Source organism: Chlamydotis macqueenii, chromosome 7 (assembly GCF_036417535.1).
Source record: "Chlamydotis macqueenii isolate bChlMac1 chromosome 7, bChlMac1.mat, whole genome shotgun sequence".
NCBI classification, from domain to species: Eukaryota; Metazoa; Chordata; class Aves; order Otidiformes; family Otididae; genus Chlamydotis; species Chlamydotis macqueenii.
The window spans coordinates 18757927-18784031 of NC_141562.1; the positions used below are offsets into that span (position 1 = coordinate 18757927).

Consider the following 26105-nt stretch of genomic DNA (forward strand, 5'->3'; position numbering starts at 1 on the left):
AGTACATAGTATCATACTGTGAATTACACATCCATTCCTGGAATTCATGAGTTACCATAGTTAGCTTCCAGTAATTCTTTCTAGCATTAATACTGCATACAGCTCCAGCTGAAATCAACTGCCTGTTTCCAAATACCTTTGACTTTCTTAAACGTTCAGCATTAGATCATTAATTTCCAATGTTTGATTTCTATTTTGTTATTTTCAGCAGTTTTAATGCAATTCCTTTTGCTGATTCTGAACACAGATGGACAGACAAAAATAATCTCTCCTAGTATGGCAATTGTAACAAGCTTTAATAAAATTTGGTCAAGATTGTAGAAAAAAATATTAGAAGTAAAATTAGCTGAGCCATAGTCCTTTCTGAGAAGCAGAACGTTCTTTCACTCCTTGTAAATAAGCAAATAAAAATAACTTCCAAACTTGTCTAGAAATTATTTGATAAAAGAATGACAGATCATAGGACATGTCCCTCGCTTCTCTGACATTTCTATCCAAACTCTCTTATAGCTTGACATACTCTATGGTTTCTCCTCTCTTACTGTTGCTGTCAGAATCTTTAGACAGTATCTCACATTAAAAAAATAATACTAGGGCTGATCAGAGGGAGATGAGGTGAGTTTGAGTCATCTGCAGTCTCAATCTAGCAATTCTTTTAATCCTGGAAGAACAGAGCGAAGTTGCACTAAGGGAAAGAGTGGTGTGTCCTGCTGCCCCAAGGAGACCAGAAAGCACTGTATCCTCACTTTGATCGTATTCCTTTGTCTTGGATTATATTTCCGAGTGGAAGGATACACTCAGCAGAGCACCAAACTCTTTGTAATTGTTTTGGAGTATTCATATTTTAAATGCTCCATATTAGAAGCACATTACAAGACCCCAGGGTGTGCATTACTGGGCAATTAAAGCGGTTCTTGGAAGGCTAACACTGTGAAGCTTCGGCCTTTTCTCTGCAGTGTGTCCAAGGGAGCCTGTGATGGCCAAGGAACAGACACCCTGCTGTGCCGCACTGCTTAATTAGCGCGGGGCCGTGCTGCTGAGCCACGGGCTGTGCCGGGGTAGAGACAAGGCAGCCTGCAGGGAACTTGGTGCAGGGCTAAGTGAGACAGTGATGCCTTCTCTGCATCAGATTGCCTCCTACAAAAGGGCTCGTGACCATTGCAGTGATGCTGGCATCAAAGCGTGCCTGGGGAAAAGGGGGAGAACGTGGGATGGGAAGAGGCAGCTTTGGGCTCCTTGGTGACAGCCCCCAACGGAACCAACGATATCCCACTTGCAGACTGGTGCTGCGCGAGCATAAATAGCTCTGAACATGGCTGTGGTTCAAATAGGAGAGAATCTTAAACTTCTGTGCATGGGAAAAATAAGTCTTGTTTGCACAAAGTTCAGAATGGAAAGGAAGCTTCCTAGCATGGTGAGGAAAAACAACAAACAGATCTGGCGAGGGTGAAGGAAGGGAAATAGAAAGTCTGATATTAGAGCCCAATGCGACTTAGGGAAAGGGCTTCAGTTCCTTGCTCTGCCATGGACCCCGCATCAAGACTCTGGACAAATGGCATTTCTCTCTGTGCTCTGTTTCCTGCCTGAAGAGTGAAGATAGGAGCATTGCTGTGCCACCTGGGGCACAGGGAGGACAGCTGGAAGGAGGAGTGAAGGGCTCAGACTCTAATAACTGGGGCCAAGTAAGTGCTTCAGCGAGCTGTAGCACAGTATTGGCTTCATTCCCCTGCTTGAAGCAGAAGTGACATGTACCCTGCTGACAGTGGCTGTACGTGAAGGGAAGGGAGGCAGGCAAAGGCAACGGGAGCTGTGTTTCAGCTGCACTGGCTTTGGTGGTCGTGTTTGAATTTGCAGCAGCAGATGTAGTTGGGAAGATCAGAGCTGCAGTTGCCCCCCAAAAGCCATAACATAATTTCCCTTAGTAGGGGGGGGGGGGGGGGGGCAGTAGCTTCTTCTACTACTCTCAAAATTGACCACAACACTTGCAGCCCTCAGAACAACAGCTGACATTGGCAGGAGCAGCAGACTCGGCTTCCTTGCTCACTGGCCTGAGGCTCTGGCGCTCCCTGCCAAGACAGCAGAATGCCTTCAAACCCTGCCATATTCAGGGGCCACAAGCAATAGTCACACATTCAAACTCTCTCCTGCCATGAAAATTACATTTCCTTCTCCCTACGTTTTGGAAAGGGAGAGAGAAGGATAATCGTGTACTACATTAGTATATAAGCACAGGTATGACAGATTAATTAGATTGATTAGATAGATACTTTGATAGTCCTAAAAGGTGCCTGAAGAGGGATTATCTATTTTCCTGAATCTTTCGAATAGATAAGAGGTCAAAACAGAGATGCCTTACATATCTCAAAACATAATCCCAGCCCTCCCTGAGAAGAGTTGATTCCTTCTCTGCTGTTAATATGTGTAGGTCCGTCAACTTCACTGGAGCTATGCTGACATCACGCCTGAAGACACGGGGAAAATGTGCCACACTGTTCCAGGTTAGCCTGCTCACTCCAAACACAAGAGAAAGCCCATTCCTGCCCTTCTCTCTCACTGCATTTCTTGTCTGCGCTCTGAGAAGAGGCAGAATTCACAGCAGCAGTTTTACTATCTGAAGGGCTTAGAGAGGAGCTAGGATTTTTTTTGTTGTTTTAAATCAGTGACCCATGATGACACCATATGGTTTTATTTCATTTAATTTAAGCAGAGCATTAACGTTCAGCTTCTAGCAGATCTCTGCCCATTCCAGTTCTGCTGTGCTACACAGTACAAGTCCTGGTGTAAGGAAGAGGGGTGGAAGGAAAGAAAGGGGAAGATGCCTGCCTTCTGGGAAGGGGGGATCTGCCAGGCCTGCCAGCTCATCCAGCTGCGTGGTGACACACAACTTTGAGCCTGACCTCCCAGAATAAATTGCTGCATTAGGCTTTGAGAAGCATTTTCCCATTCATCCAAGTGGATTTGTGTTAGGGTGCAAAACCCACCCGGGAAACAGAAGGTGTGCTCAAATAGTCACTGTGTTGTGCAAAGCTGTGGCTACAGAGCCATCAGGACCCGGGCTGGCTGACTTAAAGCTGGCTAAAGTATATCTACATGAGCTGCAGTCAAGCAGTGACTGCAGCATAGAAATGTCCTCAGGCAGGTGTTTCTACTTCTATTACACTCAGTTCACATCTGGAAGGCTTTCTTTGCAGTCAGGAAAGCCAGAAATTCATTAAAATCTACACATCTAGAAGATGTCATGCAGTTTACAAAATATTGGAAGCAAACTTGATCCTGGGTGTAGATATTTGACATCCTAGGTTTAAGGGGAATTAGGGAAACACGAAAGGACAAAAAGGGTTCTGCTGGTCTTGAACAGAGAAACACAGTCCTAGGAGGAACCACCTGCATCAAGTCCAAATTCTACTATCATAGGCAACCATGGAGCAACTCACAGCACCCACGAGAGTATCCATCCCAGCGGCTACCACTCCCCCTCAACAAACTCATAGTCTCTGCAACAAAAGACCAAAAGCTTCAAGAATGACAAGCTACAGGAAGAGAGCAGGAGAGAAGCATTGCCAGTGGTTAGGTCCCCTTCACTAGCAAGAGATTTCTGCCATGAAAATGCCCAGGCTTTTTTGAGCTCTGAGGAATTAATCATTTTCTAAGAGTACCCCTACACTGCAATAACGGCAGTTCAAAGCAACATCTTCTGTTACCCACGGACCGGCCAGCTTGGGGCCTGCTAGCAGCGTTGCTGCAGCAGCATGGAGCTGGCGTAGGGTACAGCCCCATGAGCTACCAGCACGCTGGTGGCTGCCACGCAGCATGGGCCGGAGCTGTCGCAACAGCGGCTGTGCCAGGGGGTGAGTTAAGAAGACCTACAGAAACACATGGGCTTGCCAAGGTTAAATATCTTAATCTGAAGCATGGAAACTTTTAATTGAAAGCTTTGCTTTGAGCCCATTTCCAGTTATTAAAATTCAGGAGTCTGTGCTGAATTCCTTGTGGACATTCATTTTGATTAACAGAAGACGTGTGTACTAGGAAAGGAGTCCTGAACTGGGAGGAATCAGATAAATGCAGATAACATTCTCAACTCTCTTGCAAGTTGTGCCATACCTGGTATTTTGTGTAAAACCTCAGATCTTGAAGATATGCAATTATTTCAACTTTCATTTAATACCAAGGTATTTCTGGCTTTCATGGCTGCAAAGACCAGGTGGAAGTGGAACCTGGCTGCCTCCCAAGGGGCCAGAACTGGAGGCAAAGGAAAAAGCCCCAGATACATTCTTATTTACAGCCTTGTGAATTTTATGCCAGTCTCTCGGGTTTAAGGGGTATTGACTCAGGACTTTTAAACTTCTGCGCTTAGCAGCATTGTGTGTTAGCTGTGTGTTATCTCTGGATCCTGTACAGTGCTCCACCACAGTACGTGCTTGCGCGGGTTGACTAAGTAAATGATGCCCTTTATGGGGCTGCCATTGTGTGTGTCTCCCTTACGTTTGTCAGAACTGGTGAAAAATTCATAGCGAACCCCTTACCAGTAAAAGACATTTGCCCAAAATCAAAACAAATACACTGCTGAAAATGTGTCAATTTAGAGCTATTTTTACCTTTGGTTTTAAAGAAATTTAAACAAAATTGTGAGAAGAATTTAAGCCTTATCAGAATGGAAAAAAAAAAAAATCCCTTTAAAATTACCTTTTTAAGGTGAATGAGAGACTGTGCTAAAAAACCAAAAATTAGAATAATATATTTAGATCTTACTGAAACAGTGGGTTCAAACTACACTGAAATGTAGCTGTAGAATTTTCTTAAAGTTCTGATTCAAAATGAAAACCACGTTGAAAAGCTGAAAATTTCCGCAGAGAACCTGAATCTTTCCCTTCCTGTTCGAGCCCTCACTGCTCTTGGTGTTGTTTATTCCTTGCTTTATCATGCTGCCCGAAGCAGCCAGGCTCAGGCGAGCGCCTCAGGGTGTGGGTGATACACAGGCTCCCAGTATAAAGTTGGTGCCCATCTCCACAGAAGACAGTCCAGTTTTCTTATTTATAGCACAAAGCCATCTTCTTATAATGAAAAGACAAATCTGTAGCCAGTCTGCTTGGTTCAGGTAAGTCACCATCAGGTCTGATGTTTGTTTATGTATCGATATGGTGTTTGCAAATGCACTGGCATTTGTCTCTCAGTATCTTTTAATTGACCACACAATGTGCATACTTGTTTATCTTTGCCTGTAGGTCTGCGATTGTAACTGTGGCTATATGGAGTTAGACATTTGGGTCACATATTATATATTCAGACCTCATGAAGAATTAATAAACATTTATTCTACCATTACAGTTTTTAACAGAGTTTAATGGCCAGATAGGCTGCTCGGATCTGCGGCTTGTAACCGTCACCAGCTAGCTACATGCATGTTTTTGTACAGCACCAAGCACAGTTACTACAAATAAGAAATCGTAACCACCCAGAACTTATCCGTAACAAGGCTATAATATCCCTTATGTAATATCTAACATATCTGGACACTGATAGATAATTCCTGTGGAACCTTGCTGTATTGGAAATGCATACACCCATACTGGTGCATGCATTTGCATAGGTGCGTAAGTTTGTGAGTGCAGATCTGCCTTACTTCTAAATCGCATATCTGGCATCCATTTTTGGGTTTCTGTGGGCCTTCAGCCACCGATCAGTTCTCTCATGTTCTGTTACAGTCACGATGGCTGATAGAGAGTACACTGGACTTTTGGGCCTCTTTCCCAGCCCCCATATAAACACTGTCCAAGGAGTTAGCAGTCTAAGGGTTTACCTACATATGGCTATGCAAAACAACTAATTTGAATTAATTGAATGTGTGAAATTAAAGTGGTCTAGTTAAACTACATTACACCTCTGACTCCCTTGTTTAGAATTAAAGCAGCTTTAATTTAGTTTAGCTTAATTCACTTTGTAAATGAAGTAAACTAAATTCAATTTAGCACACTCAAATTTTGAATGAGCATCTGAACAATGTTTTAATGCTTTTAACCAAGGCAGTTGCGAAGTTAATTCAGATTAATTTTCTCATTTGCCCCTGTGTAAACAAGCCTGTTGCCTATTCCCTGTCAATGAAACCATCTCAGCTGAGTCTCCTTCAACAACTCCAAATTGACAAACAGCCCCCAAGAGCAGCGGTTTAAATGATCCTCCCACATCCACATGTGTTTCTCCATCCATATGTTCCCATGCAGGCAGCTTTTCTCCTCGTGAGCTTTAGTGAGCTCTAAGACTGATTTGCCCAGAGCTGGACACGCTGAGCCTGGCACTAGCTGGGCTGAGCATTGAAGAGAAGCAATTGTTTAACACTGTCTGAAGACCTGAGTTATAAATATTTAATTATTTAAATTTTACAACTTAGGCTTTTGCATTGGATTACTGTGTTACAAATTACAATATATTCTTTCTCAAAATCATTATATCCTAGAGAATTTTAGTGATTTTATCCAGTTTCATTCTTTCAAAACACAGTTTCCTTAATCTGAATTAAGTACTTGTTCTCCTAATGAATTGGAATACCTCCAGCTGTAAATTAGCATGTATTTCATTTTTTGATCTAACTGAAATTGAACAAGAGCAGATGCAAGCAGGATTCCTAGGTAGAGGAGTACAGAGGAACATAGGCAATGGTATTTTAAAAATGATAATACTTTTACATTTTTTTCTTGAATATTTTGAGGTCTGAGAAGACAGGAGGTAGCATAAGGTGGCCTAAAGATTCTATCTTGCCTTTTTTAAAGTGTAATTGCAAAATCAATCATGGACAAAACAATCTTAGAAATAACACAGATGCATATTTTTCATGAAAAAAATACTAATATTTTAAAGCATCATTATGGAAATTTCAGACTTTTAATTACCTCGCTTAATTTTAAAACCACACTCTGTATTTGGTCAAAAGACTTCTTAGAAGGCAAATGTTGTCAAGCATTATTTTTATCACAATGCAAAAAAAAGCCCTTGAAAATTTGCCTTTTGTAAAATCTCAACTCAGAGAAAGCACCTGCCCTAAATTTTTGCTGAAAAGTCAATCAGACAAACAAAAAAGCACAGAAAGCCTACTTACATATCCCAAGCCATCAAGTACTATTTGATTAGATGGTTAGGCTATATTTTTGTGTGCTTATTTTTTATCGAGTTAGTGCTAATGAATAAATGTTGTTTGATAGCTACTACAGTCTCAGATCTTTGGCTGGTAAAAATCAGCACGGTTTCACTGAAACAGTTAGCAGTATAATATAACAAGGAGACAGTCCTATATATTAATAGGCTTGTGCAGAATGCATTTGAGTACGTGTGGGCATCGATTTATGTGCAGCTAGCTAAAAAGATACCACTGTAAGTCAAACCTAGTTTTATAGCAACACATCAGCTTGTGTGACTTTTTCGGTGTGGCTGTACAGCTGTATGAGGCTATACGGGTGTATCGGTGTGTGCGTAGGTGCCTGTGCGTTTGCATGCACAGGCGTTTGCACGTATGTCAGTCTGCAGGTATGTTTCTGCTTCTGTGTGTAATCTGGCTGCCGTGCTTTCTGAATAGCAATGAGCTCAGGAAAAGCACGTGTGTATTTGTATCTGTGTGTGCATCTCTCTGCATGCGGATGGCTTGCCTGGCATCTGTGGGTGCATTTCTTGTGTGGTTTGTGTATCCCTCTGTGAGACACATGCCTTCTTGCGGTCTGATCTCAGTCCCTGTGTGTGCTTCCATTCCTGTAAAAGACAGCATCCCTCAGCAGCAAAAACACTAACTGGGCATCCGGAGACCTGGGTCCTGATCCAGCTGCCCTGTTGATGGGCTTTGCAACTGAGCAGGCTCTTCTAATTCACTCCGTGCCTCAGTTTCCTCTCTCATATTTATTTAAGATTGTGGCCATAGACTGTCTGCTACTGCATGGGCATATGTAATGCCATATGTGATGGGCTCTGTCTAGCTCAGTCAAGACCCTGGGTCCTGAGAGGATTTTCTGATGCTATGCCACTGCCTTATGGTAATATTCATCTCTGCATGTGCCTGCCTTCATGTGTTGGTGTTTGGGTGTCCATCTGTGTACTTTGTGGCTGGCTATTTTGTTGAAGAGTTTATCTCCCCTGTGTACATACAGAGCAGGGAGAGGTGGAAAGGAAGGAGTTATTAAATGCCAAGTGGATACGCAATAAATCCCATTGATTTTACGAACTCCAACTTGTCTTCAATCTCTTTCCGTTCTTTATCCTGGGGGCATTGCAACAAAACCCTATTTTAAATACCTTTTCTTTCCCTTCCCCCCTTCCCCCTCCTCCCACTCCCCAAAAAAGTGTCAATATTTTATTTGGATTTTTAACTTCACTCCATAACAGTTGTTTGACCTCCTGACTCATGTGAGTCACATAAATTCTGGGACTTTATTCAGGAGCCATGTTCCTGCTATTGAATAAGCAATTTGGGAGGGTGAATTAATGACTTGTGCTGTTGCTGGAAAGTCCCTGAAGAAATATTAAAATTGCTTGCAGACTGAATCAATACTCACTGAACACCCAGCATGAGGACCTGGGCTTTCTAATGGCTACAAGCAGCAGCACTCAGCAGAGGAAGGGGAATTCCTGTACACACCACGCACACCGGCACACAAAACCAAGAGCAGTCTTCCCCCAGCCTCGCCGGCATTCTCAATAACGGCACAGGCTTGTGCACGCAACCTGGTACGAGCTGATGCCCATTGTGCCGGGGAAAGGACTTAGAGTCTAGTTTCTGTCTCCCTCTCAAGAAGATCATGTGGGCAAAAGCTGGCCATTCGGCCTTGTGTGAAGCGCTTGGGTTAGCATGCTCTGGCGCAGTCTATGAGGCGCAAGGAAGGTCGATTATTTGTTGCACTAATGAGCATGCTTTATGTGGGCACTTTGCTTTTTTTCCTCTCTGACGGGGAAAGAAACCAGTGCTGTGGCAGATTTGGGTGCGCTGCTGTGGTGTGGAAAGAGGACTGGGCTGTTTTGCAGAGGCATGTCTGTGAGGTGGCTCTGTGGCTCTGGATGCTGAGCAGCATTTGCATCCTTTCCTAGTGTGGATGTGTTGCGCTTCTGATAATTCACTTTCACGTTTTCTTGTGTTGGCTTGTGTTGTGGTGAGTCTTGAATGTCATGCAGCCCTGCTTGTGTTAAGAGTGACGACCCCCTGATGCTTTTGGTCATTGAGAAAAGGTATCACATCACTGGATCAGTCTATTTGGATGGCTATGGGTGCAATCCTGCACGGTTCTGAGTGCCCTGGGACCACCGGTCTCATGAGGAGATAACGTGCTCAGCACGCTTCTCACTGAGGCATTTACTGTTTATTACTCACTAGGCTGACAACAGCCAGGTTTTGCCCGCACCCTGAGTTTTCCTCTGAGCTCCGTTTGGCAAGGGTGAGTTTTGCTGCCAGAGTTTTCAAGTCTCCTTTGAGAACGTGGCCCCATGTTTTGCCGTTGTGGTTGCGAATGGCTGTTTTGTATTCGCTCGTTGGGCGGCTGTTATTGTGTATTAACACCGGGGTGGGTGCGCTTTGTATGACCGCATGTCTGTCTCATTGATTCCATCAGTATTATTTTGTAATCATGTGTCTCTGTGATTGAGTTAGTGTGCATTTCAGGGCTCCTGTGTATTGAATAATGATGTCAGGGATTGGGTTGTTTGACTGGGTAATGGCCTCTTTTCAGTGTTGTAAGTGAATGTGTCCTTCTCCTGTTTCCCTGTCTCGGCTGGGGCAGGATCACTTACACTAGGTGATTCCCTAAGATGCTCACACACACTAGAAGAATATCCCTTTGGCTCCCCAGCTCTCCCGGCCAGCGGGGCGGGCCGAGGGTATGCCGCTCGCGTGTGCGTGACACACAGGATAGCGCATCTGACTGATTCTCAGCCACGTGCTTCAAGGTCTGTGGCCACTTACTTGTGAATCACCGTGTGTGTGTGTGTGCCAGGGTATTTCTTAGGCTATGTGAATGTGTTTACATGTGTGTGCACCTTCTGGTGCACTCAGGGGTTTTCCTAAGACTTTTCAGTTATGGTTTTGGATAAGTCTCCATACCCTGGGTTTCTTCACAAATAGATGCAAGACTATATCACGCAGTTTCAAATAGATTCCCTGAGTCTGTGAAGGGATCTATAAATGACTGCATACATCTGCAGTGAAGTGCACACCTGCCTTTGCAAGGGTCTTCCCGTGTGGGTTTCTATGTTAAAGCACAGAAGGGCACCTCTGTCAGTTAGCAGATGCCTCTGGTCTGTGTGTGACTGCCTGACGATGTTCCCATGTCTGACCTGACCTAGCTCTCTTATAAATGTAAGGAAGAATGGGATTCTATGTCAGCAGCATTTAGCAGTAAATCTATGTGCTAAGAAATTTTAAACGTAAAATGAATCTCCGGGTTTGTGCAATAGCTTCTGACTTGTGTGGATATTGGGCGCTAGTGCCCTAAGACGGCGCAGCCACACTTGGTCCCTTGGAAATGAACAAGAGAGTTCAGTTATTTTTCAGCTGATGATTACGTGTCATTGCCTCGTGGATTTATTTGCGCTGCGCAGGCAATGTGTCTGGCATTGGGCCTGTTCTGTGCTTTCTCAGCTATCAGGATTTGGCCCAGCAGCAGTCACATACAGGCAAAGTCTATGAAAAAGGCTGTGAAAGATCAAAAAAAACTTTGAAAGAAAGCTCTCAGCTGCCCCCTCTCACCAAAATATCCCATCAGGGGAAGACCCTGTGACCTCTCTCAGTCAGGTCATCTATATGGTTGGGATTTACCAAATCAGAGAGTTTAGTTTATATTTTTCAGTGAGGTTGCTAACAGGTAACTCCTTACTCCTCCTTGCATTAGCTCAAGCCTTGTTACTTCCCCTGCCTCCTTGTTTGTGCTCTCCCACTCCTTTTCCCCCTTCCTCCTCTATATTCCTGCCTGCATTTGACCTTGAACAGATAACACCATCCTTAGCCCACCCACTGCTTTACCAGCTCCCACCCCTCACACTGGGGTAGCGGCATCAGAGTAATAGGGGGAGGGAAAAAATGAGGGAGTGAGGAAGGGAGAGAGGGTGGGAGAGAGAGACCTGTTTGAAAATAATTGGAGGCTGTTAAACAGAGGAGCCCAGCATATCACTCTAGTAATGGAAATAAATTCCATTGTATTTGCATTTTAATTTTCCACATAAACAAAGGCCCAGAGTGTGCTGGCTTCGCCAGAATCACCGGCCAGAATTTAATTAGAAATGAAAAGTTTATAGGGTCCTCTTTAATACGATTAATGCACAGTTAACATTTATCACATACATATGCTGGAATCGCCTTTTTTAAGCAACCACCGGCCATGAAATGAATTTCTTTTCAACTTTTTTAGCGTGCGTGAGGAAGGCTGTCTCTGGTGAGGCGGTCCAGTGAGCACACTCCTGACAGCTTGGTAAACTGCAGCCCACAGAGGCTTAGTAGCCCCCATCCTCACTGAGGAAAGTTCAAGGTGGCTTAGAGGGAAGCATGGTCTAGTGGTTAAAGCCTGAGGTTGGGAGTCAGGGGATCTGGGTTGTATTCCCAACTCTGCCACACGCTCACTGCATGACTGACTTGCTCTCAGCGTCTGTTTCTCTGGGTGTTAAAAATAAAAGAGAAATCAGCTGGAAGAAGATATCTCAGCCCCAGACCCCTCTGTGTCTCAAGCTCTCCAGAAACTCGCCCAGCCCTGTTGTGTGGGGTCTGGATTGGATCCTGCACTGTGCTGACCTCTCAGCTCCTCTCCCCGTGCCCAAGCATCCCTACGCCAGCCATGGGGACAGGGGAGTGCCCGTAGTGCTCGCATTGCCTGATGAAAGAGGCTGGGCCTCCCAGAAGGATTTCTTTGCGCTGCCCTGGCTGCCTGTGCACTCCAGGCAGTGCTGGACCCTGCGCGTGGGTTGGTATGGATCTCACATGGCTTGTGTGAGACACACGTCTTCCTGCCACGGGGCAGGAGGCAGGAGTGGAACAAACTCTGCCCGTGCAGCGTGGGAGCGCTGGCAGCCCTGCCGCGAAGGGACCTGCAGTCACTGCTGCAGCAGCTCCACGTTTCCTAAGGGGATCCTCTCATGCTGGTTTGGTCCAAAAAACTGCTAAGAGTGGCTTGTGAGATTCTGGGGCTGTCAAGCCTGAACCTCAGATTCTAACATAAACCTAACGAGGAGCAGCTACCAGCTCTCCTTGTGGTGGAGGTAATTATACCTCGCTTACCCTGAGGGGCCCAGAGAGGTCACCCCGTGAGTGCTTATAAAAAGCTTTGTGCTTGCTTCCACAAGGACACTGGCAAAGCAAGTCTAAATCTAGACAAATTATCAATATCCTTCCCTTGCAGAGCGCAACGCCAAGATAAGAGGCCAAAGGTGAACACCTCCCCTGTGAGCCCATGCTGCTGCCAGACCCAGGAGGGCATCAGGCTTGTCACCTCCCTGCCTCCTCCTGGCTCCCAGAGGGGACCATATCGCCGCTAGTGTCCCCACTGGCCCTTCCTTATGCCCCCTCGCCTGCTCTGGCTGTGTGACAGATGGGGGCTACAGCCCCCCCTACTCCCACGCTTCCTTTCCAGGCTTGCAGACAAGCAGAGCAAATAAACCAGGCCCATGGACACAGAGTGTTAGCGTGTTAGGGACACAGCAGGGGAAGGAGGAACATGAAACCTCTATTGATCCCTTGAGGAACGATGTCCCTTCCTTATCTTATCAGATTCTCTTCACTCTTCAATTATGGTCTGTTGAAATTGGCCTCTTAACCCAAACAAGATAACCTGGGTAATGAGGAGAAGAGTGTGAGGGGAGGGGAGAGCAGAGCAGAGTCCAGTGCATTAAACTATGGCTGTCATTAGAAATATCTCCTCTAGCGTAACCCCCTCTGCCCCCACTACCCCCAGGTATTCCCTTCTTGCACCATGCATCAGATCAACTAGCACACATCCGCTCCCTGACAAATGTATCGTGCCATGAGCACCCCTTGTTCCCTCAGATGCACTAGGTACCCCCAACAGGCACATCCCCGCATTTGTACGTGGCACCTCTGTGTATACATGTACCTGCCCTGCCACATGCCTTCTGTGGTCACTTATCTCAGCAGAGGCCACTATCGGACACACACGCACACGTTTGTGTTACTGATGCTGCCCATCTCACCAGCTGCATTCTCCTCAGCACGTTGGCAGTATGGCTGCCATAGCACCTTATCCTCAGGTCTACCGAAAAGAACTGCTGACAAAGATAGGAGCACTGCTAGGACACCCCCGCACATCTGTTCACAGCCACAGTTCGTCAGTGCATTCAGACGACGCCTTGCCATTGGGAAGCAGCCCCGCAGAATCCTATGCAGAGCCCTGCAAAACTAGACAGGCTTCCCAAGCGTGTATTGCTGTGCTTTCGCTTGCCCCTATGACTCCCTGCATGTAACCACAGAGTTACGACGTTGTTTCCGTGGATAAGATTATTCTTAGTTTTCAGCCAGCCCAGTAATACCTACTTGCTATAAGTCTATACTCCCAGCTGGACATGTTGCCCTAGTGATATGCCCACGCTCCTCCTCATACACATGTCATGGGGTATAGGGCATGTCTCGCCCAAATATCCATTACAGAGAAGATTGTCTGGTGGAACAATAGAGACTCAGTGGTCTACCTGCACAAATGCACCTGGGGTTCCATGCTCAAATTACTTCACTGTGCACAGAATGATCCAGGAGGACATTCAAACGGTGCAGAAGGTGCTTTCATTTTGGAAAAGTGGTGCTCTAAGCAGTACAAAGGCTTCATTTCAGGGCTGGCACCCTCCTCTTGCACTCTTCTAAAGACTATTCCCCAGGATCACTTTATCCGCTGCCTTTCACTGTGCCAGGGGCATTTCTTTGTATACACATCCACCTGAAATGGGCCACACTCCCTTCCATTTCATGTCTCCCTGTGCCATCAGTTCTGCCAATTTTGCCAAGACTCGGGGGGGGGGGGGGGGGGCAGTCACCCATAGACACGTATTTTTCTTTCAATATTTGCAGGTCACAAAAATTCATGTAGTCCATAAAAGGGAGTTAGAATAACGGCAGTCATCTGTTTACACATTTATACACGCGCTCTCACATGCAAGCATGCAGACATGCAGTTCGTCCCTGCTCTCCACCTTGTGCACCTCACACAAATCTGCACACAGCTACACAGCTACGCTCCGTCCCCATCTTTGCTGTCTCCATATGCACAGCCCCCCGACTCAGGCACACACGTAGCCTGAGATTGTTAAAGCCACGTAAGGGAGTTGAATGTCAATACTGGATGACTATCTGCATCTTGTTTGGCACAGTGGCCAAGGCTGCCTGCCTTCTGTAAAACCACAGCAGGTCTGGTTTTGATGCTATCAGAGTCGAATCTACCGTAGCCTTTCTCTCCACTCCATCCTTATCTCCTGCCCTTTCCTCCCCCAGCCCCACGCAGCTGTGCTCTCCCCTGCTCTGGAAGCTTCATGTGGCTGGCTGTCTGCCGGAGGCAGCACCGCAAACATTATCTCTTTAAAACTCTAAATTTGCTGTTTGTTCCATAGGGGGAGGGAATTTGTGGCATTATTCATTTTTCCATGCCTCTGCTTGCACAGCCTTACCCCATTTGTAGGGAGCACGTCCCAGAAATACACTTCCCCTGTGCACTCAGTATGCAAATATGATCTGTCTTTTCTTCAGAAATATTATTCCTTCCTTTCCTCTTCTCTTCTACATGTCCTCCCTTCCCTACAGATTTTATAAATAAATGTATATGTATTTTTTGTGTGTGCGTACTTTATGTATAAGTAGTATAATTTTTCATGCTTAAAAGTCTAAATTTAAACAACCAAAAAGGGCCTAAATTTTGGCAAATATTAACAGCAGGCACTATTACATGGCTGTGTTGTGCTGTGGTCTTTCTTATTAGAGGAAGATGACCAAAAATTGTTCTTAAAATAATTTTTAGAGAAACATGAGTATGTTGAAAGGCAATAGTCCCTTTAAGAAGTGCCCAAATGCTAGTGCCCAAAGACTTGATCACAATTTCAAAGTGAGAGCTTGAAAATGGGCAGTTGGGTAATGAGGTTGCCTTCATATTTCAGTCCAGCTTGAAGAAAATGAGAACTAGTTCTGGGAATCAACTGGCTGGGATCTTAACGCTCCCTGACTAAAGATATGGGTACTGTTACTGTTGCCAAACCACCCAAACCACCCTGAAACCAGAGGTGGTGCAGGGCACCCTGTCTGATGGATATGTGAAGTATTCTTTTGTGACTTTGTCGTCTGGTCGCAGTCTCTGCTTTTGCTTTCATAAATTAACAAACAGACATCAATCTGTTGTGCAAAACATGCATACCACTCCTCTCAACTGAAATACAGAGGTGGGTGTTTTGACACCATCTCTGATGCTGATCGCTATTCTTGGTGCAGTTTGCCTCCCAACCAGAGACAGACGCTTAACCCTGTGCCTTGGACCCCACAAAGAGGGGAGGGCACTTACATTGGAAGGAAGAGGAACTGTTTAAAATGGAGCCAAAGGAATAAAAACTAAATTGGCCCCCAGGATAGAACAATTAATAGAGGCAAACTCCAGCATATCTGTGTGTGTGTGTGCGCGCGCATGTGTTGGGGAAGTTGCTAGAAGCCTGGAGAACAATACGCTGTGCAGATTTTAGAAATGCTACAGGAACTGCAGAGCTAGGGGATGACAGCAGCAAGAAATGTCCTACTTCTGTTTTTCGAACAGGCAGAGACAAGCCACCAGAATCTCCCCTCCTGATTTAACAGTGAGGTTTGGGTAAATGTTTCATACATAGCATTTTCTGGAAAGCCTATCTGTGAACTCACAGTCCGTTAGCTCAGGCTTTTGGCACATCACTCTTTCTCCTCTCTGTCAAAACTGTTATACGCATGAATCCCAAGCCAGACAGAGGACAAAGGAATATCCTTCCCCGACCACATCGGATTCCTGCATATGCTTCCTCTAGCCTACCAGCATTTTGTGTCACCAGCTATGTGCCTGCCCAGAGATACACGTTCCCTGCCATATACTGACTCATAGACTTGTATGTAGCATCCAACCAGCAGGCACGTTTCCCTGAAGGTACCTATCTGCATTGCACTCACAGTCCCCATATAAATGTCCTATTAAAAAAACCCACAATATAACTCTGCTTTTTCCTTCCCCATATCCACCTCTGAACATACAAACCTTTCAAATTTGCCTACTGTATATATGAATGTACCCTCTGCACTCCTCCTATCCCATCACTCCTCCTCGGTGTCTATATGGACAGGCATATTCTGTCTATATGTCTCAAAGACTTCATGCATACATCCTGTCATTCTTCACACCCCAACCACAGCTATTCCTCTCCTGTGGCTCCAGGATTGAACTATTGTGTTGTCCATTTCCCAGCGACAAGGGGTCTAGTTACAGGGTTATTGATTGGTTTTCATGCAGACAGATGGATCTGCCTTTGGTCTCCCCACCAAAATCCACCTCTGTATGGGCTGATTGTCACTGCTCCAGGGATAGGATTTCACCAGGAGACCACCCTCCATGCAAACATCCTTCACCCAGGCCACGGATAGTAATAAATGGAGTCAGGCTGAGCCATAATAAAACCAATTGAGTGGGTTACCTGTGCAGACATGAGATTTATACCTCCTCATATTTGATGTGATTGTTTTATTGAGTTCTCAGTGCAGTTAGGATGCCATTTATTTATTTATTTATATGCCTACTTATCTGGGAAGAGGGGGGAGGCTGTCGCAGTCTAGCTAGTGTTCAGCCTCCCTGTCAGTTGTGAGCCCAGAGAAGAGGGCTCTGCGGTTTTGCTCTGCCTTTTACCTACACCTGGGCTTGGTGGGTGAGCCCTGGCCTGATACTTCATTTCCCGTAACGGACAAAGATGTTTGTTTCAGGATCCCTGAAAGCTTGAGGACTGTCTGAATTATGAACCTAGTAGAACCTAAGCGGATGGTGTAAAGAAAGACGCGTGTATATGCTGATTTTCTAAAAGAACCTCTCAAAAGAAATTCCTGTTTACGCTGTGCCTGTTTTGGACAATGGATGGTGGTCTATGCGCAGAGCCTGGCTTCTGGCTCTGTCATCACGTGTGAGCGTTCAGAAATATTAGCAGGTGCAAATTGATTGGAAATGAATATTTGTAAGTGCACTCCGAGGAGTTTGGAAACCAAGCGGTTAGATTTGTGATTTTCAGCTGGGTGGATGCCATGTAAGTGCTACCAAATCAGCTCCCCAGTACTGGCACTAGAGAAAATTGGATGCTAGCACTAAATTCGTACTGTCTAGTATTTCATCACAAGCCTAACGGTGCTTGTTGTGGGTTCTCCAGCTTCTCAAGTGATAGCATGAGAATTTCAGTTCTCATTTAATAAACTATGTTTCCAGTGCGTGTGGGGGCTTGAAAAGGGGCTGTCAGCTCTTTGAAGGCTCAAAGGACTGCATTGTTAAGGTGTTTTTAAAGTCATTTAATGGACTCAGATATCCAAATCCCTTTCAAAATTTAGGGTAGAAAAGAGAAAACAAGTAAAAACAAACCCATATTGTATTACAAGTACTCATGATTTTTATGCCAATTGCATTATTTAGGCTCTGCTTTAGAATTTTTAAACAGTTGGGACTCATAAATATGGCCATGTGTGTATTGGCTCCAGTAGATTAATTGGGATTACAGTGGAAAAATCCTCATTCCCGTTAGCTCTCAGTTTAAAGAATGATTGTTTGGGAGAAAAACTCAAACCTTTCTGATGCTTTCAGGAGTAGTAATCATCATCAGAGCCATCCACACACAGATGGGATTTCCTAAAACCCTAGTTAGCTGCACGGATGTCAGGCCAATTACAACTGCTTTTGGAAATCTCTGCCTTTCAATTTATAGAGACCTTCCCCAAAAGTGAGATTCCCTAAATATTTTGCTGATCGTAAGTAGAGAGCCTAAACTCCATTTGAATTTCAACATGCCTTAATTAAAGAGCATGGAATCTAAGTGAAGCTCAGCCTTGTTTAACTGTTTTGAAGTCATATCTTTTTATTCAAATAATATGGAAATCTTTTGTTTGAATGGGCTTTAGGGTCAGAGACCGGCTTTTGGGGATATTTGATATACAGCTGAAAACACGACTTTGTTTTGTATGCATCATGTCATCATATCGTAAAGAGTCCAGCTGGCCTGCTAGAGCATTATCTGTCTCTTTAGCCAACACAAGATTATTTCGTATTGTATGTTTGCTTGTTAATAATGCCATCTAGTTATATATATTCCAAGAAATCGGGAATTCCTATGGGATGCAATTCCACAACTTAATGGATCTCCCTATCAGGGGATACCTTCTGCTGCCATTTAAATGTTTCCTTTCTTATTTCCCTCTCTTCATTCCGGGCTATACTGCTTTGTTTAAACGTGAATAATTCCTTTCCTGTTGGAGGGACTGTGCCCTTCAGATCACTATATTGTTCTCACCACTTCATCATTGCTTGGCCAAGCCACTTATATTTTCTCCTCTTTTCTCCCAAAGTCAAATGAGTTTTTCACATAATAGTGATTCTGGTAAATGAGGTTTAGCTCCATAAGACTCATTCACCCAGCACTGAAATGCAGCTACCTCTACAGCAGAATGCAGCAATCATTCACTAGATGCAAAAGCCTGAAAATGTTTCACTTCCAACAAAAATCAAGCTTTCTGTACATCTATACAAAAAGGAAGGGCTGGGATTTTGGGGTGATAAAGAGACAGATGTGGTTCTGAACTTCGAGCCTCACAGAACAGGAAGCTCAAAACTTCCCAGGCACAACCAATTTTACCTGCTAACTGCCTCTGTTGAGCTAATATCTCTGCAATATGAAAATCAGAAAAAATGCGGCTACCTTATTGTAGTTCCCATCATACAACCTTCTAGTGGCCAGATATGAGGAATAAGACAAAGAGAAATACTGTGAGCATTCATTTACTCTTTCAGCTGCAGTAACATTGTCTGTAACCTCTGCTTTATGAGCCTGTCCTTTATTTGCAATGATAAAAATAAGATAATACCAGGTTTGTGTCTGATGGAAAAGAATCTGAATTTAAAGGAGTATATTCCTTGTAATGAAGCCCTGTGTGACCCGACTGCGTTCTTTGCTCAGCTGAAAGCAACTGGCAGTAGAAGTCTTCTACCTTGAGAGCACACCCTGGTGCAGGAAACTGAGTGGGAACCTCAGACTCAGCATCGACTAAGTGAGAGGATCCCTGCTAGGATCCAGAGTTTCTTCTGTGGGTGCTAAGTAATGCCAGGTTACCAGAGCTGGTAAACCCTACTGGGTACGGTCAGACAAGTTTTCTTCACCCCTGCTTTGCACCAACCCATTGTCAGTCAATGGCTAATCCAGCCTACGTGGCCAGCCTAACCCTTGGCCTCTCTATTGAGAAAACTCACATATGGCTACTAAATACTGGTGCTGGTTATAGGTTTGCAATGCACATACTGGATGGTTAAAACTGTGCAATTCACTCCGTGTTCACTGCAGACCATGCACTTGCCACTACTTTTGATCACTATGAGCAAGCTGACGTTAGAGATACTCTGTACTCTTCCAACTTCTCACTAGACTCATTACCTGTCCTCCAAGAATTCCAGATTTGTTCAGTGGGAAAGATGGGGAGAGATTCACCAGTGACTTCAGCCAGGGTGTCCTTTGGGGAAATTCTTAAGCTAGGCTAGCGAGAGTGACTCAGAAAGCTGTTTGCATAACATTGATTTCTTCCGCATATGACACAGCTGCTGCCCTAATACGCCTGCCTTTTGTTTGTCTTGACATGTTACGTTTACCTCAATCAAGATTCTGTTCAATTCTGTCTTTTTTTTCTATTATTTTTTAATCTATTCTTTAGCAACCTGATTTAGTCGATGATGTTCATGCTCCTTGCAGGGGGGTTGGACTAGATGACCTTTGAAGGTCCCTTCCAAGCCTAACCATTCTATGATTCTATCTCCCTTGCGTGGGCTAAAGCCTCCGCTGGTGTAAAACAACCTAGCTCCAGTTTTGAACCTTTTACAGTTACGTGTTGAACTCCACGGGCATTTTTAATGAATGATCAAACTGAGTTTTACAAAGGTAGCTAAATACTGTTATTTTTCATTTTACAGATGGTAAAACAGCCTCCTAAGGACTCTGTGTGACCTGCCCAAGATCAAGCAGAAAGTTAATGGCAGAACTGGTAAGAGAAATCTGATCTCCTAATACGCTGTTCTTTGCTCTAAACTACAGGTCTGCCCATGGCCAGTGTAATTGGCCACATGCTCAATAATATTTCAATATAGAAGTATATTTCACTGGTCATTATAGCCTGGGTCAATGCTTGGGTCTTTCCATATGTGTTTTTAAAAAGCACGTCATTATTGGAGACTTCAACTTTAGCCAGTTGTTACGTAATGAAACAAGAAACCTCTCCCCAAACCAAGCGCTTAACACTAGAAATTAACATATACCCAGTACCTGAGAGAAGACTGAAAAAACATCTAATGGCTTGACTGATACTATATATCCACTAAACTCTGTTCCCTGCCCTGGGGTATGAGTTAGGTCTACTCTCAGGAACGCAGGGTCCGAAGTGCATCCAGAAGGCTAACCGAATTCCACAATGCTTTGGCTGCGGCATTCCTTGGATAAGGACTAGCAGGGAGTCCCTACTACTGAACTCAGCCACAGGAGAGCTGGGAGAGAGGGATAAATTGGCAGGGGCATGTTTTGTTTTGCCTTTCTACACCTGTAAGGAATTCATGTATTTAAGAGAAGCAGGAAATAATGATTAAACTACAATCTCCATTGCATCACTTGCTGCACAACGGTGAATGTGTGTCAGTGACATGCTGAAGTACACTGTCTAATTCAAAAGATTTTTCTGCGGTGATTATTATCTTGTGAAACCTCTGTTCTTAGGCTAACTGTACGTAACATAAAACAAAGCAAAAATTCCCATTAACATCTGCGGCCAAGTTCATACTTAGGAGATGGCCGCAAGGCTATAGCAGTGCCTAGATCCACTCGAAATATCCTAACCCAGAGTGACCAAAGACAGCTCGATTACAGTCATATGGTAGACGGAAAAGTTCGGGCTGGCAGGGTGCTCAAGAAGCAAGGTGCTGAGGTGATTTAAGCATTGATTGCTTAGCAAAGAATTAAGAGCTCCTGTCACTTGCCTGCTTTGAAATTACATGCAATACATATATGTGTGTGTGTTTACATATATGTATGTGTATATACGTATGTATATGTATATACATATGTATATGTATGTGTGTGTACCCACACACGCACAACAGCTTTATACTGCATGGTACCTACTCTATGAAGCGGGAACAGGAAAGCTCCTGGTGCAGAGATAACTGCTCTTTCTCAATCCTGTCAGGGCTGGTGCGCTTTGGTTATTAACTAATATACTCTCTAGACTTTTTTGCCATAATTAAAGCAAAACTACCGCATAGCAGACAACTTTTTTTTTTTTTTTTTGCTGAATCTTGACAGGGCAGCTAAGTCATGTTTCTCACCAGAGTTTGTATCTAGCCTTTATTGGCATGAGTTCGGTATGAACAAGTTTCTGATAAATTTCAGTACTGAATTACATGTCGACCCAAACGGGTCCTGATATCCTCAGTGCAATACTGACACATCAGTGCAATGCAGGCGCATATAATTAATGTATCACCAAAAAATAATTAATGGAAAGTAGATTTTTAAAATCTTTTAGGGAGACTTTAAGAATGGAATTGAAACGTTGTTTTGTAGTCTTTCACCCGAAAGCCTTTGTTAATGTTAGACTAATCCCCAAAAAGAAAGAAAATAAAATGTAATTAATACATTTTCAGAAAATCTTATCATAACAAAAAGTATTTTTTTTCTACAAGACAGATATTTCTAGAAGGTTGGTTTTAAAAATTGTCAGCTGTCTGAAGCTGCTCAGAGAGTCAGTGTTAGATTAACTCCGATTTGTGATCATACTGCAGATAAGGGATGTGCTTTTACCAAAGACTGACCCAATTCGGTATGTTTATTTTTACAACGAGAGAGAGAAAAAATTATATTTAAATTTTGAGCATAGCCCTCTCTTTGTGTTTTGTGAGTTTTGTGAGCTGGAGTCACAAAAGTCTCTGGAGTGATGAAACGCACACTACTCTCAGCGGCACCAGGATCGGGCCCTTATATACTCGCTGTTTCCTATTCCGCTGCGACTTTTTCCCAGTTCACTGTCCTGTCCTTGCCTAGCGCAGACTTGCAAAGTTTATGACCTGTGGTATGATGGGCTCTCCTCCTCACAGATGTGAGTTTTGGGGAGCCCCATACAAGATGAACAGTGGAAAGTTGGGCCTGAATTTTTAAAAGCAATGGGGAAAGACTCAATCATATGAAGCCAAAATGGTCCTGTGCCTCGGTGACCACACACTCAAATGCCATCACAGTATGAATCGAACATGGTGGGCCACAGCTGAGCCTCTTTAATATAATAATGCTTAGCAGCTACAAGGCACTTGTCCTTCTCAAAGCACTTTATAAGTGCAATCTGTTATCTGTTCCCACCTCCTTCTGAGAAGGATCATTCTTCTTTTCCAGGGTGGGGAAACTGAGGTACAAAACCCCCAAAGTCCTGCCGCAAACTGGTAGCGAAGGTGGGAGCAAAACCAGGCACTCAGCCTTCTGCCCAGGACACCGCGACCCAGACAGGAGGCGTCTGGTCGGCAGGCGTAAGGCTGAGATGCCAGTGACATTCGAATGCTGACATCCCCTGCGCTAGCCGAAGCAGAGATGTGTGTCGGGTCCGTATATGCTGCTCCTCCAAAGAGCCCACAGCCGCTTCCCTGGACTCCTGTACCACCAGCTTAATTCCTCCCAGGGATAGCTGGCTGTCCTTCGGCAGCTGCCTTTGTGAGGTGTCTGAATGTCAAACTGTTATTATTTCAGTACCTGACTGAGAGAGTAACAGAGACCTGGAGCTTTTTTAGGAGGGGGGATAATTAGCCGATCAGTATTATGTTACCCTGTTCATAACTTAATAACCATTTTAATACAGATGGCACACACAGGGATAATTTCCTAGGGTAGCCTAGCAGTATATTACAGAGACAGTGTGTCTGAGGGAATCTTTCTTAGCCAAGGTACATTCCACTAGCTAATTCTACCTGCTGTTTTCAAGATGATTTGGGATAATTCCATGTCATTTGCAAAATATTAAAACCCATTTATATAGGATGCCAGATTTAGAAATACACAGTCTGAGTTATTAGACATATTTTGATAAATCTGCCGTGAAAAGCGTGAGACAAAAAATACCTCTGCATTTTTCTTGCTATTTATTTTTTGCTTCCCTTGCTATAAATACACCAGGTTTAAAAAAAAAAATCTGGCTAAACTTGTTGTATATCAAAAGGGCCAATATACCAACTTGTGCGTTTTTATCCAGGCGAACACTGCAAAAGCCTGCATGCATATTTACATATACCCTAGATACATTTATTTGAGCGGGAAGCGCCGTATATTTGGGATTGCGTGCAAAATTTCATGTATTCTTACTCTGTCGGTGAGGTATTCCGTATGTACCCTTTGCAAATATCCCTGCGTTGCTCTGTTTCTAAAGGCTGTATTTCTGTGGGCGCAGTCGAGGTATCTGTACGTACATCACACTGAAACAGCGTAGTTACTTTTACCGTGTGCGTAGGAGCCTTGTGTGTTGCCAAAGTGAGAAGCTCTGCTGTACACTGTGTCTGAGTGTGCAAGTGTGCGAGCAGCCCGAGCCCTTGCAGTGCGTCAGTACTTGATTGCGTCTATCACCGGCCTTTTGCTACTGCATCGATCCTTTTTTTTTTTTTTTTTGCCTGTCATACGGTTATTTTTGTCACCTCAAACCTGAGACAAAACCTGAGCCTCTCCACCAACAAAAGTCGCACCTTGGCAGCCGGGGGAGGCGATGGCGGGGGGGGAAATGGTTGCCTGGTGCTGAGCGGATCCCGCCGCTCCCCGGGCTCCTGGCCGGGCAGGGAGCAGCCGCGCCGGGAGCCGCGGGGCGCAGCGCTCCCCAGCCCGTGACGGGGCCGACGGAGCCCTGACACCCGGGCAAGGCCGGCGTCGTTCGCACCCCGGAAGGGGCGGTGGAGGGACGGGCGGGGGGCGCTACCCCACCGAGACAACGGGGCCGACCGCGCTGCTGCCGGGGGTTTTACGGGGCCGTAAAGGGACGATTGGGGCGCGGGGCCGGCTCTCTCTTACCTGTTTATGGAGGAGACGCTGGGGACCGTGTCGTTGTCGCAGATGCCCTCGGCCAGTAGCCTGTCGCGGATCTCCCAGGCGAACATGGTCGGGTTTTGCCTCTTGTACTCGGCGATTTTATCCACTACTTTGGGAGTCGCCACTTTGGGTTTGGAGCCGCCGATCACGCCGGGCTTGATGCTCCCCGTCTCATAATACCTGCGCAAAGCAGGGTCAGCGACCTGCCGTGCCCAGGACGGCCGCCCACGGCCCCCCGCACCCTCCCGCTGCCCCCGGCCCCGCGCCCACCTCGCCCTGGCCCCGTCGATGCGCGGCGTCGGGTGCCGCATGGCGGGGCCCATTTTTTTTTCCTCCTTTTTTTTTCTTGTGTGGGAAGCCAGGGACGCTGGGCTGTTCGCTGCCTCCCCCGCCTTACACGCACACGCTCGTTTCAGGCCCGGGGATGGGGAAACAAAACAGAAACCCTCGCCCCGATGCGGGCGGGCGGAGGCGAAGCTCAGCGACCGGGTGAGGGGGCGCGGGGAGCGGGCAGCGCCGGACTCGGCCCTCCCGTCCCCCGCTTCTCCTCGCCAGCCCCCGCCGCGCCCGGCGCTGTGAGTGCGGGAGCATGGTTTATCCCCCGCCCGCCCCGGGTCCCATCTCCCCGCTGGCCGTCAGCTCCGGCCCGTCCTTTGCCCGGGGCCGGCACCCCGCACACCACCCTGCGCAACGCCTGCCCGGGGCTCAGCCGCCTGCTGACAAGCGGCTGGGCCACCTCGGGGATGTTTCACACCGCGTTTGGCGGCGATCCCTGACGGCGGCTATTTATGTATTTATTTATTTGCCCCGCTGTTTGTTTATTTACCCGTGTATTTGCGAGGGTGGCTCGCGGATTGGTGTGAGTTGGGGGATTTTTTTTTTTTTTGAAGGTGTTTGTTGGCTGTGGTTTGGTTTTGTTGGTTTTGTTGGTTTTTGGTTGTTTTGTTTTTTTTTTTTGTCGTTCTTTCGTTTTTTCTCCCTCCGAGCCTTCTCCTTCCCGCTCTCCCGCCCACCCCTTGCAAATTGTCTCCCCAGGAGTTCCCAAACCCCGCCGTGGGGGGGGATCACGTCCTTCCGGCTGCAGGAGAGGGCCCCGCTCAGCCGCGGAGGTGGCGGGGCCGCTTGGGGAGGTGGCGGGGAGGGCGGGAAGTCACAGCGGAGCGGGGCAGGGATGCACCGGTCCCGTCCCGGGGGAGGGGAAGGAGCTGCCTCTTTCCTTACCTGCCCAGGATCTTGCTGACACAACCGTGGCTGACCCGCAGCTGCCTGGAGATGTCACAGGGCCGGACCCCCTGGTGAGCCAGCTCCACTATCCTTTGTCTCACCACGTCAGGTAGGGGCCTGCCGTTCACAAACACCCCCCCGAGCTGGTTCACACCCCCGTGCCCTGCTGGGGAAAGAGAAATAAAAAAAAAAAAAAAAACCAACCACACACACAACAACCCACGCACACCAGAAACACACCGTTAGTTGTGGATTCTTCGCCGCTCGTACTGCAAAATCTCCAGTCACTACGCATGGATGGGGGTGATGGCGGGGGGTCGAGAGGGAGGAACGAGACGGAGGGGTGAGTGAGAAGAAGAGAAAAAGGGAGGGAAAAAAAAAAGAGGAAAAAGCAAGGAGAATGAGAGAAAGCTAAAGAGAACGAAAGAAAGATAACGAGGGAAAGTATAAAGAGAGAAGGCAAAGAAAAAGGAAGAAAGAGGAAAAGGAGCAAGAGGAAGGAGAAGAGAAAGAGAAGAGAGAGGAGGGAAGCTGGGAAGGGAAGAGAAGGAAGAGTGAATTTTCCCCAGCCGAGGCGAGGCGGGGGCCATGCCCCG

The 26105-nt window shown here is 45.8% G+C and overlaps 1 protein-coding gene across 5 annotated transcripts in view; it reads right to left on the reverse strand.

The window, feature by feature from the left end:
• PAX2 (paired box 2) overlaps nucleotides 1-26105 on the reverse strand; it is an 87322-nt gene that overhangs the window by 52811 nt on the left and 8406 nt on the right. For 3 of the 5 annotated variants that reach the window (XM_086751804.1, XM_086751805.1, XM_086751808.1), the window contains 2 exons: nucleotides 25507-25675; nucleotides 24268-24465 (listed from right to left, as the gene is read on the reverse strand). In XM_086751804.1, the coding sequence (XP_086607930.1) occupies nucleotides 24268-24465; nucleotides 25507-25675 (367 nt within the window). The remainder of the gene's footprint in view (nucleotides 1-24267; nucleotides 24466-25506; nucleotides 25676-26105) is intronic. The other 2 variants (XM_086751807.1, XM_086751806.1) reach the window with 1 other exon arrangement.